The 16665-nt window shown below is 44.7% G+C and overlaps 1 protein-coding gene across 9 annotated transcripts in view; it reads right to left on the bottom strand.

Moving 5' to 3' along the window:
• Positions 1–16665, bottom strand: part of LOC148025401 (E3 UFM1-protein ligase-like protein) — a 163358-nt gene that overhangs the window by 96225 nt on the left and 50468 nt on the right. For all 9 annotated transcript variants that reach the window (XR_015693085.1, XR_015693083.1, XR_015693082.1 and 6 more), the window contains exons 4-8: positions 12350–12397; positions 12210–12275; positions 12032–12135; positions 11851–11944; positions 11696–11752 (exon numbers count right to left, since the gene is read on the bottom strand). Coding sequence is in view for 4 of the 9 variants with exons in the window: in XM_087692513.1 (XP_087548639.1) it covers positions 11696–11752; positions 11851–11944; positions 12032–12135; positions 12210–12275; positions 12350–12397 (369 nt within the window). In the remaining 5 variants the exon portion in view is untranslated. The remainder of the gene's footprint in view (positions 1–11695; positions 11753–11850; positions 11945–12031; positions 12136–12209; positions 12276–12349; positions 12398–16665) is intronic.

Raw genomic sequence — 16665 nt, forward strand, 5'->3', positions numbered from 1 at the left:
TAATATCGCATCATACCTTATAAAATCATAAGGTACCAATTAGTACCATATTTTATTGTACCGTACTGTATCGAACCTTTCGTACCTGACAACCTTGCCCAATACAATTGACTGAAAGAGTGTCAAACTGAAAGTACAAGGTACAACCCTTAAACCTTAGGATTGTAGGGAGGTATTCACACCCGAACAAGGTAACTGCCCGTAAGTCTGTGTCATAAGCACATACGAAATAAACCATAAGTCTGGGGGAAAAAACCTCTCCTACCGAGAGTAACAACTGCCCCACTATCATACTAATCACCGACACTCCTATGTGAACGTAGCCGTAAGCGGGCGTGAGTGAAATACCCAACAAACCCCCCTGGAGTGAAGAGTGATCAAGAGTACAAGGATCATCCACCACCAAAGAAGATCAAATTTAAAGCATGGTGAAATGCTTCAAATTTCTCAGGAGGAAGAGCATTGGTTAAGATGTCTGTCACATTACTAGTGGTAGGACAATAGACAACATTGATATCACCTGCATGTAGCCTCTCTCTAACAAAGTGATAATGTATCTCAATGTGTTTCGTGCGTGCATGAAACACTGGGTTCCGTGCCACTACAATGGCACTCCAAATGTCAGTGAACAAACGAATAGGCTCCGTAACAGATACATCCAGATCAGCTAGCAACCATCTAATCCATATGCAATTAGGTGTGGTAGTGAAAGCTGCCTTGTATTCAACTTCACATGACGATGTAATGGACTGTTTCTTGCTAAGCCAAGATATGCAAGACGAGCCAAGAAAGAAACAATTGCCACTAGTGGAGTGACGTCAATCATAATCACCAACCCAATCAGAATCACTGTAAGCATGTAACTGCAGTCGTCCCCCCTTGGCATAAAGCGATTCAAGAGATCTAGTACCCTGCAAGTAACGGAAGACACACTTAACAGCTTGCCAATGTGACATGCGTGGCTGATGCATATATCTGCTCAGGGCTGAATCTGCAAACTATATATCCAGCCTAGTGTTGCATAAGTAAATAAGACATCCAACTGTTGGAGCATATGTGTGTATATCAAACAAATCACTCTCATCATGTAATGACAGCTTAAGTCCACGTTCCATTGGTGTACAGACTGGCTTGCAATCCTGTAAGCCAAACTTCTCAAGAAGTTTACCAATGTATCTTAACTGTGATAGCCCTATCCCTCTAGAATCATGTATGAATTGAATGCCCAAGTAATAATGCAAAGACCCCAAGTCTAACATGTCAACAGTTTGCTGCAAATTTTGTTTAAATGCTCAAATCTAATCAGCATGTGTCCCTGTAAACAATAGATCATCAACATAAAGAAAAATGATCAGCATGGATCCCCCCTCTTTACATACGTAAACGGTAGACTTAAATGAGTTGTTTATAAACCCTTGGACAAGCAAAAAAGCATCTATCTTTGCATACCAAGCTCGAGAAGCTTGTTTCAAGCCATATAAAGCTTTTTTCAGCTTGCAAACCAAGTGTTCCGAGCCCTCAACTGCAAAACCAATGAGCTGTTGTACATATCCTTCCTCATGAAGTTCCCCATGTAAAAAAGTAGTATTAATATCCAACTGATGCACAGTCCATCCATAATGAGCAACCAAAGCAACCATAGACCTGATGGTCGTCATGCGGAAAGTAGAAGCGAATGTCTCCCTCATAGTCAATGCCTTTTTTCTGTGCATAGCCTTTAGCTACAAGCCTTGCCTTGTATTTGTCAATGGATCTATCTGCATTCTGTTTCAGCTTGTAGACCCATTTTGTTCCAATGCCTTTCTTCCCAAATGGCAAAGACACCAAATCCCATGTTTGATTCTTAGTGATAGAATCCAATTCAGCTTTCATTGCTGCCATCCAATGCACACTCTGTTGTGCATCCTCAAAACATTCAGGCTCTTCTCCATCAAGGGTGCTTGCTGCCATAACAAACTCCATGGTATGTGCAGTATCATACATACCAGCTTGCCTTCTAGTACGACCAGCCATGGGTGCATCTAGATGACTATCTTTCATAGTCTGTAAATACCACCTAGGCATTTGTATTGCCTCCTGACTATGCATAAGCTCTTGCTGAATTTCAGTTTCATCACTTTGCTGAGTATTCAGATCAGCCAATGGCTGATTTTCTGCATTTTCCAAAGGAGTAGCTGGCTCAACATTGAGTTCACTTGCTGAAACTCCACCTGAATCACCGAATGTAATGGGCAGCAGCCCTTCAAATAAATCACGGGCAGCAAACTGATATGTCTCTAAACCAGCGAAGGACAATTCTGATTTTTCATCAAATAGTACATCCCTACTGACAAATACCTTTTTAGAAACAGGATCATAGATTCTATAGCCTTTGCTCTCACTGCTATATCCCACAAAAATGCATTTAATAGCCTTGTTATCCAACTTTTTTCTGAGTACCTTTGGAATATGTGCATATACAAGGGACCCAAAGGTAGAAAAGTGTCCAACAAAAGCTTTCCGGCTCTTTCAAGCCTCAAAAGGTGTAATTTTCTTCAAAGCTTTGGTGGGGCAACTGTTCAAAACATGGCAAGCACACATGACCGCTTGCGTCCAAAAACTGTGAGGCAAGCTCTTTGCCTTCAGCATACATCTAGCCGTCTCCATAAGTGACCGATTCTTCTTCTCTGCAACCCCATTCTGCTGTCGAGTATAAACAGTAGTGTACTGATGGACAATGCCCTTCTGTTTCAAACAAGAATTCAGCATAGAGGACATGTATTCCCCCCCTCGGTCCGAACGGAGAGTCTTAATTTTACAACCACACTGGTTTTCAACAAGTGCAATAAAAGCCAAGAATGCATCATACACTTCTGACTTTTTGACCAAAGAGTAGACCCAACAAAATCGAGTAAAGTCATCAATAAAAGTCACAAAATAGTAACATCCTCCCAATGACTTTGTATGCATAGACCCACATACATCTGAATGCACTAACTGCAACCTGGCTGTTGCCTGAAAAGCAACATCACGGGGAAACGAAAAACGATGCATTTTCCCCAAAATACATCCTTCGCACAAGTGCTTAGGAGGTCTCTCCAGTAGAGGTAATCCATCTAGCATTTGCGTACTTTATAAGAGCATCAAGCTGCCAAAGTTCACATGCCCCATCCTAGCATGCCATAACTCTGCTTGTATCATAGCAGGAGTAAGAGTGGATGTCAAATACGCTGACTGATCAACTGAAAGAGCATCCAACTCATATAACGCATGACATAAAGTGCCTATCAAGACCAAAGTCATGTGTTCTTTGTCTCTCACCATGCATCGATCATCATCAAATGTGACCTGCAATCCACAACCTGCCAAGGAAGAGATAGAGAGCAAATTCTTCTTTATGCCTGGCATAAATAAAACATCCTGTAGCGGGAGAATAGAGCCATCAATGGCTGTGAGCACAATCTCCCCAACACCTCTAACAGGGTATGATGCATTGTTGGCACACTGTACAGACTTGCCAACTAGAGCTGCATGAACAAATCCATATAAATCTCTGCAAGATGTAATATGCCTACAAGCACCACTATCAAAAAACCAAGTGACTGTATCCTCAGTCGAGCTAAATGCTCGATCTGCCCAAGAGGTGTCATAACTGCATGTGTAAAAACAATAGTCCTTGTCTGCAACAAAGGACGCAGACTCAGTAGCAGTGGAAGGAGCATCAGAAACAGACATTCCTGACTCCTTTTTGTTCTCTTTGGCAATGCGCTGTCTGCACTCAATGATGTAGTGACTTGGCTTCTTACAATAATTGTATTTTTTTTCCTTTTCGGCTTGCATACCCCCTGTTTTTTGTTTATCTGTTATGTGCGAAAAGTCCGAGAACTCAACGGAGGATTCTTCACTTGGCTGCCTTTGCCCTTCTGTCTAGCCATAAAAGCTTGCTCAGAGACTATAGCATCCACACCACTATTCCTCCGTGTTTGCTCCTCCTCTAGAAGCAAACTAGCTAACTAAAGAAAAGTAATTGGCTACGCAGCAATCCTCATGGTGAGGTTTAAGGCCATATGAGAAGCCAAGTACGAAGGAGGCAATGAGTTCAAAGTGGTAGATATCATCCGTGCATCCAAATAGTACTCATCAACATTTAGGAGTTGCTCTCACAAGTCTTGAATTTTGTTCAAGTAATCCTGAATAGAATCACCTTCATCCATTTTCAATGTCTCGAGCTCTTTCTTTAAGAAAGAGATGCAAGTCTCATTCTTGTCTACAAACATTTGCTCCAAAGTTAGCCAAGCTTCTCGTGAAGAATCTATTGAACGAATGTGGGGGATGATTAATCGCTGCCAATGCAATCAGCGACAAAGCCTATGCATCCCATGTATCCCATGCTTTTTGAGTTGTTCTTCTTTGGGAAAGTGGCTCAAGTGGAATAGGCTGAGGTGCCTGTGGTGCACGTCCTTCTCGAGTAGGAGTAGCTAGAGCCACAACTCCAAGTGGAACTTCTTCTCCACTGACATAATCCCAAAGATGTTTCGCCACAAGTACATTCTTCATCATGAAGGACCAAAGTGAATAGTTATTTCCATCCAATGTGTCCTCCTTGGATACATAGGTGAAAACATCTCCTCCCTGATTTGCCATGATTTTCAATTACCAAAAAAATGCAAAAGAGTAATGTCGAAGCAAGACTAAACTGGAAATCTTAAAATTTCTAGAAATGGCAGGAAATAACTTTCTGCAATTAGTGTATAGAGGTGCACTCTGCCAAAACTTTCTGTTATGCACGCAGTCCAACGTGCAATCAGTGTTCAGCAACACTGTCCCAGCAAAATCCCCAAAAATTCTTACCTCATGTTTGTCAAAAAAGTCTGTCACTGACTGTAACTGCAGTGCGTATGCCAATGTTCCCAGAAAACATAAAAGCCCCAAAAAAAATTTATGAATGTGTCCCAAACACGTTTGCTGACTTCGTGTCTGTGGCGTGGGAACCCATGCTTCCAGGAATTGCAAGAAATTTAAAAATTTAAAAAAAAAAACAAAAAAATTACATGTTTCGATTTGACTGGCGGCGTTTCAGTCGGGCGCTTCAGGAGCGGGCGACTATTGAAAACTGGCGGGCTAGCGCTTGACTATGACTGACGTGCGAGACGTTCCCAAGTTGATCGCTACAGTCTGACGAGCGACCTTTCTCAAGCGCACGCAGGAGAGCGCAGACAAGGGCTGCGCTGAAGGGCTGGGGCTTTAGAGCGACCTGGCGGGAGCAGCATAGGGGACAGACAGGATGGCAGAGCCCAAGTGAAAGGGCGCCAGACAGGGGTTGCGCAACCTGGGCTAGTTCGTTGCAGGTGGAGTTAGCACTGGTGGACTTATTGAATGAAATGTTGAAGGACAAGGTGCTGGTCACAATAGGACTAGTGGCGGGGCACTGTCAAGGCGAGGAGCTGGTTGGACTGAGCAAGATGCTCCCGGAGACTGAGCGGAGCTAGGCAGAACCTGAGCTGAACAAAACCAATGCTCTGATACCAAATGTGAGGAAGGAAAGGATCAAAGCTCAACACAAAAAACCGGTAGACAGTAGAGAGTGAAGCACAACACCCAATACAATTGATTGAAAGAGTGTAAAGCTGGAAGTACAAGGTACAACCCTTAAACCTTAGGGTTGTAAGGGGGCGTTCACACCCGAACACGGTAAGTGCCGGTGTGTGTCATAACTTTCATAAGCACATACGAAATAATACCATAAGTCTATGGAAAAAAACCTCTCCTACCGAGAGTAAAAAGTGCCCCAGTGTCCTACTGATCACCGACACTCCTATGTGAGTGTAGACGTAAGTGAGGCATGAGTGAAATACCCAACATTGCCGCCTTAAATGGCGCACTATACTTTTTTTTAATAGTGGATGATCATTCTAGATACATGTGGGTGTACTTCCTCAAGCATAAGTCAGATGCTTTCACATATTTTTTTGCTTGGGTGCTATTGGTTCATAACCAAACTAGACGTTGTGTTGGTTACATTAGGAGTGATAGTGGTGGTGAGTTTATCTTCCACGAGTTTTCGGAGTTTCTACCAAAGCATGGCATCTCTCCCCAGTCATAGCAGCCAGAAACGTTAGAAACCTTTAGAACAAAACGTCAGAAACATGTTTCGTAAGTTTCTTTAAAGAGGGGGTAAAACAAGAAACACGTGTTTTTTCATATAGGGATTTTTAATAGTTCTGACTAGTAAAAGAGGTTCTAAACCTCTATGGAACTCTCTCTTAAACAAAGAATGGCTAATTGAGCTTGAGTGATAATAGAGTCAATTGAGAATAATACATTATATGTTACATATATGATATCCGTGATCCATTATTGACTTGTCACTTATGTCGAAGTTAGTCTTTAGACAAGCTATGGTTTAGAACTCAAACATTATGATTCATGCATATCATACAAATAAAATTGAAATTAACATGTAAATAGCCTATCTATAATATGGATTGAGTCAAGTTGCAACATCATGATTCTCATTTCAAAACAAACTGACAAAATGTCAAAATCGAGAATGAATCGTAATATATCAGAAATAACTCATAAATGAGACTAAAGTCGTATAATATTCAAATCTCAAGACAAGAATAGATACTAGATTGACAAAGTCCAATAACTAAGCAAAATCACAAAAAAATCAATCTCTCATCAAAAATTTTGAGCCCTCACGAGTCATTATGCATCATCATCATCATGTTTAACATTGCCCAATAGTTTCTGTCAAAAAAACCATGTTTTGAGTTCCAACTCACCAAAAAAATAAAAATACATAAAAACACCCGTGTTTTTTACTTTCAGCAACGTTTCGTACTTTAAGAAACGTTTCGTAAGTTTCAAACTCAAAGAAACACGTTTCCTAGCTGCTATGTTGCCAGCTCACCTCTACTAACTCCCTCTCTCAAAATGGAATCATAGAGCGTAGGAACCGAACAGTCATGAAAATGGCACGCTCTATGCTATTCACAGCAAAGCTTCCTGAGCGCCTTTGGGTCGAGGCTATTAACACTTAGATGTACATCCTCAACCATTGTCCCACTATGGCTCTTCCTAAGAAGACCCGTATGAGGCATTTTTTTACTCTCAGCCTATCATTTCCCACTTCAAAGTCTTCAGGTGTCGTGCCTACACACACATGCCTGATGTTAAGATAGGAAAGCTCACTCCTCGAGCTGATCTTCTTATTTTTGTCGGATATTTCTCTAAAGTGAAAGCCTACTATCGTTTGTTTGATCCTCTAACAAAAAAGGTGATCGTCAGGAGTGACGTCATTTTTTACAAGAGGCATATCGTGCAATCCTCTACACAGGATTTTGCTCCTATTCCTCCTTCCACATCATCGGAAACGTGCCTACTAAGCCTACTCTACTTCCCACTCCTGACATTACTAGAGATTCTTCATCTCCCAAGCCCCCTCCATGAGATCCATTACCTCGCTAGTACCAACAGACCATGTGGGATTCGGGGATCCTAACACCAAATTCCACTCCGGAGGGACCTAGAAGACCTGCCCGCATAGTTACCTGGAACGGGGAACGGGAACGAAAACGGGACCCCCTGGAACGAGGGGAACGTCCAAGGTCGGGGAACGGGAATGGGGGGAACGGCACATGTCTTAAGTGCCCCAAATATGCCCTGCATGACCCAAATTGCCCCAACGAATGTCCCTCTAATTGCGCCAATATCCGTCAATGCATGAAATTGACCCAAATGTCCCAAAATTGACTCGATTTACCCCATAGCTCCAAATTGCCTTGAATTGCCCCAATTATCCCAATTTCCCTTGAAATTAGACAATATAAATGGATAAATACCTTGGAATTGAGGATCAGCTGAAATTTGATTCTAATTTGCAAGAGTTCATAATGCATCAAATTTGAACTTTGCATGGACTCCTAATTAGCTTGTGGGTTGTCTTGACACTTTAAATCTTCAACCCGAGAGAGAGAGAGAGAGAGAGAGAGAGAGATTAGTGTGTGCACATTAGGCAATGGAGATGGGTGAATATGTGGTAGAAGAACTATGACCCAAGCGAAAAAAAAAAACGGAAAAAAACGTCAATTTTCAGTCAACAGACCTGGAACGGCCTGTTGACTGAACGGCCTTGAACGACCGTTCCAAACAGGGAAAAAACGTCAATTTTCAGTCAACAAGCCTGGAACGGCCGTTCCAAACAGGGAACGGCAGGGAACGGCAGGGGGAACGGCAAGGAACGTTCCCTGGCCGTTTCACCTCCTTGGAGGGTTTGGAACGCGTTAAGCCGTTCCTATAGGCCGGAACGGCCGTTCCTATAGGCCGGAACGGCCGTTCCTATAGGCCGGAACGGCCGTTCCCTGTTTCTATGCTTGCCCGATTTGCTCCTCAGGCTTTATTTGCATCGTTGTTTACAATCAATTACATAGCGCATTCTAAGCCGGATACATGGCAGGAGGCTCTTCAGCACCCTCAATGTCGAGAGGCCATGAAAAAGGAGCTGGAGAGTATTGACTGAAATGAGACTTCGACATTAGTGGGGATCGTCCCAATCACAAGAAAGTCATCAGGACAAAGTGGATTTTCAAGACCAAGCTAAAAGCTGATGGGATTTTAGATAAGTACAAGGCTCGCCTTGTTGTGCAAGGGTTTCGACATATTGATTATGAAGAGACCTTTGCTCCTACTGCGCGGTTGACATCTTTCCAATTGCTTCTCATGCTAGCCGCTCACCACGGTTGGCCGATGATATCAGATGGATGTCAAGAGTGCCTTCCTGAACGGTTATTTGGAGGAGGAAGTCTATGTGGAGCAACCACCGGGCTTTCCTTCAGGGAACCCAAGGGATAAGATATTCCGCTTGCAAAATTTATGGGTTGAAGCGAGCGCCACGGCCTTGGTTACATAGGATGGATGAGTTCTTGCAGACTCACGGATACCATTCTACCCCTTATGACCCGAACTTATATGTTCGATCTATTGCAGAGGGGGTTAGCTATATCCTGCTATACATTGATAACTTACTCATCACAGGCTCAGATTCTGCTGCCATAGCGGAAATCAAGGCGAAGCTTAAAGCTACATTTGAGATTACAGACCTTGGTTTGTTGTCTTATTTTTTGGGGATGGAGGTAGTTCGTTCTAGGGGATGCATTTTTGTGTCACAGCAAAAGTACGCACTTTAGCTAGTGAAACAACACACTTCGGATCAAATGCCTCTTGATCCTACAGTCCACTTGTCGAAGGATATCCTAGGACAGCCCTTCCATACACATACCTATCGCTTTGTTGTAGGAAAACTTATTTGGTTAATTCACACTAGGCCAGATCAAGCTTTACTCAGTTAGCATACTCCGTCACTATTTCACAACACCTAAGATGTCACATTGGATTGCATATCTTCGTGTGTTGCGTTATTTACGGTGTACTTATTCGGCCTAACATATGGTTTTGGTTTATGTTTGCAGGGGTACACTAATTCTGATTGGGCAGGAGATCCCGACACCCGACCTTCTCATGGTGGCTACCTCTTTACCTTGAGCACGGCTCCCATTTCTTGGTCCAACCGTAAGTGGGAAACGGTGGTAGCTTCCACGGCCGAGGCTGAGTACCGGGCTCCCTTCGATGGCACCACCGACACCATCTACCTGAAAAGTTTATTGGCGACACTTCATTTTCCATGTGACTCTCCTACCGTTGTCTACTGTGACAACCAGAGTGTCATTGTCCTTGCAGGCAATCCGATCATTACACCACGGAGACGGCATGCAGGAATCCACTTCCACTTTTCCAAAGAGCACGTTGAGCTAGGCACTATCCACCTAGAGTTTGTACCTACGTCCGACAACTTTGCAAATATTTTGACCAAAGCAGTCAACCAATCAGTTCTTCAGTACTTGTTACCCAGGATCGGTTTGGGTATGCCCTCCCCTACTTCTTCAACTTGACGAGGAGAGGGCGCTTCCCTCTTGCTTTTCCTTCCAATTTGAGAGGGGGCGGCTTCTACTCTTGATAGTGACAGTGATGATGCTTACAGTTTTTAGGCATTCATTCATTTATTGTATTATGGACATTTGTAACTTCATCCGCACTGTCAAGATGATCTGATTGTAAAAGGGTGCTTGGGCAAGTGAATAAATCCCCTGCGAGGGCACTGTCCAAGTAGCACCATTGCATTGCATCTTACGTAAGCATGACATCTTGCATCGCCCTTTGCATTACCCCATGCATTGGCATTCTATTCAGGTAAACATGCATCTATGCACATTTATCCCTTTTCGGTCTTTTGGAGTGGTCGACTCTGGATCCACCATATTCGTGGCACTACCCATGGTAGTCTCCAAGGCAGTTTTTCCTTAGCTTGCTTGCTTGCTTTGCTTGTCTTGCTTGCTTCACATATTTGCCTTATCCAAGAGGACAAGCTGTTGCCAATGGATTGGAGTATGCCATGCTTGGAGCTTGTTTGCTCCTTTGATCTTAGTTTGATCAATTAACCCACAAGGGAGTCATACATTGTTTAAAAATGTATAATTGCTGTAGTTCAGCCATGAAATTAGTGATAAACATGCTCAACTTGTGACATACTGAACCATCATCCAAAACTCTGCTTCACCATCAAATGAATGCTTGTCAGAGCTAATAGTTGTGCACAATGTAATAGCTCATTGAAGCCTCTTCATGAACTTATAAAGACTCATGATGGTTCCCTTACTATGACATGGTCATACGGCTTGCTAAGCCACTTTGTCTCTGTATCAGTTGAGTTTTATTATATGGATGAATTTTTGTGGATATTAAAATGTATAATTGCTGTGGTTCAGCCATGAAATTAGTGATAAACATGCTCAACTTGTGACCTACTGAACCATCATCCAAAACTCTGCTTTACCATCAAAGGAATGCTTGTTAGAGCTAATAGTTGTGCACAATGTAATAGCTCATTGAAGGCTCTTCATGAACTTATAAAGACTCACGATGGCTCCCTTGCTATGACATGGTCGTATAGCACAAATACTGCTACGCAATAAGGTATGCTGTAGTTCTATCCAATGACACACAGAGGTAGGGAAATTTGTATCTGTTGACCTTCCAAAGTAGGTGTCTAAACCCCGAGATCGATAAAATATTAGACCTCAAGTGTTTACAGAGAGTCTTGAAATTTGAGGGGGGTGTTTGGTCCATTGACGTCTAGTGTGTGAGCAAATCACATCACCACTGGCTTTCTGGGCTAAGAAAACGAACAAATACATAGGAGATATTCCAGGAAAAGCACCAGATCAACCACAAGATAGCATAAAGTCACCTCCCCTCAGCTTTCTGTTTTTTTTTCTAAAGGACTGATGCTATCCAATATGAAACATTCATCAGAAGTACTGTAGTCTCTTGGTCCATGATCAAAGTGGGCTGCTTCTTGAGTGACAATGCTTCTGGGACAAACATTACTCTAAAACCTGTTTGTCCATGTACAGGGTAGCTTAATTTCATGGTCAAATTTCCTGACGGAGGTAACCTAGCCAGTTCCTCTTAGAAGACATTACTGCAGAGACTCTCAAGTCATATACAGTATTACAAGACAGAGGATTTCAAGTGAGTCTGTTCTGAAGTTAGATCTTCCCTTCGTAAGCAAAAACTTAAACTTACGTGCATGCCACAAAAATATACAGAAAGCCAGTATTACAGGACAGCTTGTAAAACCAACACCATTTCTTACCTTGAGAAAACTGAGGCTCACAATACAAGTCTCTGCCAAAACCTTTGCCTTAGATTCCTGGGCAATCAAAGGGGATATCAGCATGGAAAGAAAGTCGATCTAGCTAATTCGTATTGCTCATGAAAGCAATACAATGAACTTTGTGTAGTGCTTACTTTCTCAGCTCTTTGAACAGAGGGGCAGAGAGAAACTACTCGAGCCATATCAGCTGATGTGAACCCTAAAGGAGCCATTGAGGCACAATCAAACCTGTCAAAATACAGAAACAAAGAAGATTTTAAGGAACCATTGTCACAACACTTTGATCACGACAGGTAATAAGGCAGTAGCATTTACCAGTGTCCACTATCCACTGCCTCCTCTGCAGCTGCATCTACCATTTCAATGAAAGAAGAATGAATAAACCCAGTATCCAGAGCAACACCATCAGGATACTTGGCCTGTCCATTCATAAACTAAGCTTAAAACATGTAAATTAACTTACTGGATGATCATAAAAGTATCCACTGCTTACCTGCAGGAATTGCTTGGGTTGTGAAATTGCAAATCGTCTAACCATATCATAGCTAATATATGAATTCTGCAAGTCCACATCTTCATGTCAGGGGATGAATTTTACTAAAAGCATCATTTTCGACACTCACTGTCAATTACCTGAGAAAAAAAGGTCTCAACCCCTTCATGTTGTGCCTTTTCAAACACCTGCAAAGGAAGTGTTTCTTGGTAGCCCTTACATAACACAACTGATTATAGAAACCAGAGAGAATGAAAATATTTGTCCTAAATCTGCATCAGCCAGGAGCAAAGCCGGGCATGTTCTAATGGCTAATTCATGACCCCAATTAAAGACACCCAGTTAGATCAGATGCTCTGAGGAAAAGAACCTAGCAATCTACTTCGACCTACAGACTGAAAAGATGAATACCTTCACCATTGACAGTCAACAGAACACTTGCGTTTGTCCCTATCCCCCAGCCCCCCTTTTTTCTGCTGATCCTGACACCCCCAATGCCACAATTTCCAAGGAGAGGAGCATCAAATGTCATAATGCAAGAATTTTCAGACACAGAGAGCGAGCGAGAGAGAGAGAGAGAGAGAGAGAGAGAGACAGAGTTCCTTCCGAGCATCAGCAGGCGTGCAGACGGCGTCAGTGCTGCTTGCCCGTCGTCTCTTCTGGGGGCAGGGGTCCCTGCCGTCGCCTTTCAGTCCCGTGGGCCCTCGTTTCGTCCTGGTCCTGTTCCTGAGCGCCTCCCTGCTTCGCCCCGCCTGCTGTCTCGCCTTCGGTCCCGCCTTCTGTCCCGTCCTGTCTTCTGCCCAATCGTGCTGCAATGTCTGCAGTCGCCCCATTTCCTTCGACTGTGCTGCTGTTCGCGGCTCTGCCTGTCTGTGCTTGTCCTTTTCTGCCGAGGCGCCCAGCTGCTGTAAACCCTAAGCCCGATAATTGGCAGAGAGGCAGCATCTGGGCCAGAGTGCCCACTGATCTGTACAGAGAGAGAGAGAGAGAGAGAGAGAGAGAGAGCCCTGCTGTCGCCCGCGTGCACTGTGGGCTCTGCGCCTGATTCACGCCCGTTCGCCTTGTGCGTCAGGGCTTCTGCCCACGCCTGCTGTCCGCCCTCGCCTGTCAGTCGCCCCCCTCGCCTGTCGGACGCTGCCCTCGCCAGTCAGCCACCGTGGTGGTCGCCCCCGACTTTTAACGCCTGCAACCTGGTCGTGTGACGTCCTGAGGGTCGTCCTCCGCCGTGTGCGAAACAGGCTTACCGGGGTGCCGCTTTCTAACTCAGCCGACAGTCATCTGCCCTGTGCGTCAGTCCTCCCTCGCGATCAGCTCGTCATACAAGATGGCTGGTTTGGATCTGGATTTCATAGACCAAACGGTGGCAGCACTTGGCCCGGATTCTGATGCTGAGGAACCGGAGGATATGGTTCCGTGCACTGAAGAGATCCCCCCGGGTCCTGACCTCCAGCCTGCGGGTAAACGTACCAAGCATACCTCGAAAGAAATAGGTGTTATTCAGGATCATTCCTATGCGCAGGTTGCTTCGGATTCTGTGGACTCTCAGGAGATGGACTGGGAGCATCTGCTGGAATTTGCCAACACTCTGCTTGGCGAATATGTTCAACACAATCAGGAAGCCTTTTCTGACTCCGCACCTGACGATGTTCTGGAAGCTACCGTCGACCCAAAAACTGTCCTACGCTCCTTTTCGGTGTTCTATGATCGCGCGGTGATACTCTTCTTCACTGGTCGAATCCCGCTGCTTTCCCGTATTCGCCAATGGCTGCAGAGTCTGCTACAAGGAGAATGTGTTGAAGAGATTTTTGTTGGGTCCCGAGGTTTTTTTGAGGTCCTCTTGAAAATTGAGATGCACCGTGCTGCTCTCCTATCTAAACTGCCTTTGTTTTTTGATCGTCGGTTGGTTCATGTGGTTCCATGGCGTCCGATGGCAGATTTTCAGCGCCTCCTGCAACGTGAATGCCCTGTGTGGGTAGAAGTGGAAAATTGTCCAGCTGTTTATTGGCCGCTATTGAAGGATGCTATGGCCGCTGTGGGCACGGTTCTGGTCCCTCCCAGTCTCAGAGCTGTGAATCGCAACCGCTTGTGCATGTTATGGGATACTGCATGGAAACGGCCTGCTTGGTTACGCCTCAATTGCTCTGGCATGCATCCGTTACACTTTCGTTTGAAATGGGGCAATTTTGCAGGCCATTGCTTTTCCTGTGGAGAGTTGGGGCACTTCATGGCCGAATGCCCAGAGCAGCAACACATTTCAGATGCGGGCCATGTTGCTCCGCCCATGGAAGATATGGTGTGTGATGCTCCGTCGCTGGATACTATCCACCCGCCCCAAGTTTTGGCCAAAGGTAAACAACAGGTTTCGGGTCCGGATTCCCGTGCCACTGATTGGGTTGAAGTACGTGCAAAAAAAGGCAACAGGATTGTTGCTGGCATGGACAGTACTGTGCCTGCTACCTCACAAGATTCCATGCGTACATATATGCGCCGGAAGGAAATGTTGTCTTCCGAGTGCTCTGCTCCTGCTATGGTTTCCTCAGCACCCCGTCCTCAGCCCGCCAGGAAAATGTATTCGGATCGTCTAAAGGGTCCGCCTGCAAAGCTGGCTTTTGATACCAGAGGCAACGTCATTACCCCGTGGGACCGTCGTTATCCACGCTCCAACCCCAAGCAAGCAGATATGCCGTCTACTTCCAAATCTGGCCCTCAGAACTCTTTTGCAGTGTTGGCAGATTTCTTGGATGAGGGAGTCCTAGACATTCTCGCCGACAAAGTCAAATCGAGGCAAGCTGTGCCTCGTACCTAATTGTGTTTTGCATACACATGAAAATAGCCACGTGGAATGTGCGAGGAATTTGTTCTCGACACAAACAACATGCCATGTGGACTGCATTGTATGAGAATCAGTGGGATGTCCTCTGCGCTGTTGAGCACAAGAGTCACGGGGAAGCCGGAAAAGTTGTGGATTGCCATGGCTTTCGTTTGTTCTATGCAGGAACACAAGCCATGCATTATTCGGGTGTGCTCATGATTGTACATGCCAAATATCAGCCTGTTCTCATTAAAAATGATGTTCATGGCCGCTTTTTGGTGATTGAAATTTTATTCGAAGGGGAAATCTTATGGTTACTTGGCCTCTATGCTCCGAATGATTCGTTATCTCGCCGGGAGCTTTGGCAGACTTTGCAGACCTCCTTGTCACTTGGCAGACGGGGCTTCTTCATGGGGGATTTCAATATGTGTGTTGATTCCTCCCAGTCCACATCGGAGCACTCGGTAATGGATACGCCAAAAAGTCGTATGTAGCATGAGTTGGCTCTTGCTGTTCTTAAGCAAGATCTCTGGTCCTGGCTACACCCGTCTTCTCCCGGGTTTACTTTCCATTCGGCCCAGTATGCAACAACATGGTCGCGGTTGGACCGTATATATATCATGCAGAATGATGATTTTCTACGTGAGATGCTCGAAATAAAAGTGTTGCAGCAATATGTCTTGTCGGACCATTTCCCTCTGCAGTTCGAGTTGCTTGCACAACCCATTGCACCTTTCAAGCAATTTCTGGAGAGACTCCCTTTGCGTTTCAACTCGTCCTACTTGAAGCATGCAATTTTTCAGGGCTATATGCAGCAATTGCTTGACAGATTCTTCTTGGACTGTTCCTCTCAGGGCACTGCGTCATTTGAAAGATTGCTCTCTAATGTGCAGCGGGTTGCTCGGCAGTATGGGATCTATCATGTCTCTCTTTGTCAGCGCCGTCGACAGGCAGCGGAGGACCTACTGGTTTTGGTTCGCTCCCTGCTGGTGGACACTCCGGATGATGCATTTCTGCTTGCACTGGCAATGCGGGTGGCCGATCTTATTAAAGAATTCCAGTTAAAATCGTATCAACAGGCCAAATTGCAACATCTGACAGAGACTTTGCAAGATAGTGCCTGTCAGACCCATAAGTTCTTTCGGGCTCTCCATGCCTCTCCTGCTCGAGAGAATATGACAAGACTCGAGGATGCAGAATGCCACCTTATCCTGGATCCACAGACTATTGTGCATATGTGCAGGAATTATTTCCGTGACCTTCTCGGTTCTACTTCTCCACCTTCAGCCCAAACTACTCAGGCCCGTTCGGTTTTTTATAACCTGGTCCACAATCAGCTTCCGCAGGACATGCAAGCTACTCTGGAGTCACATATTGGTGAGGCAGAGGTTATGGACGTCTTGTTACACTTGCCCAAAGATAAAAGTCCGGGTTGGGATGGTCTCACCAATGAGTTCTTTGAAGCTTTCACTACCCAACTGGCGAAACCATTGCAGGCGTTGTTTCAGCAGGTGTGGGAAACGGGAATCATGCCTCCCTCATGGAAACAAGGACTTATTAAACTGCTTCCCAAAGTTCCTTTGCCATCTAAGTTGACGCAGTGGCGCCCAATTTCTTTGATGGGTTCAATGTACAAAATCTTTT

This window comes from Lygodium microphyllum, chromosome 14, assembly GCF_053477565.2.
Source record: "Lygodium microphyllum isolate KBCC chromosome 14, Lygodium_microphyllum_v1.1.10, whole genome shotgun sequence".
Taxonomy (NCBI): domain Eukaryota; kingdom Viridiplantae; phylum Streptophyta; class Polypodiopsida; order Schizaeales; family Lygodiaceae; genus Lygodium; species Lygodium microphyllum.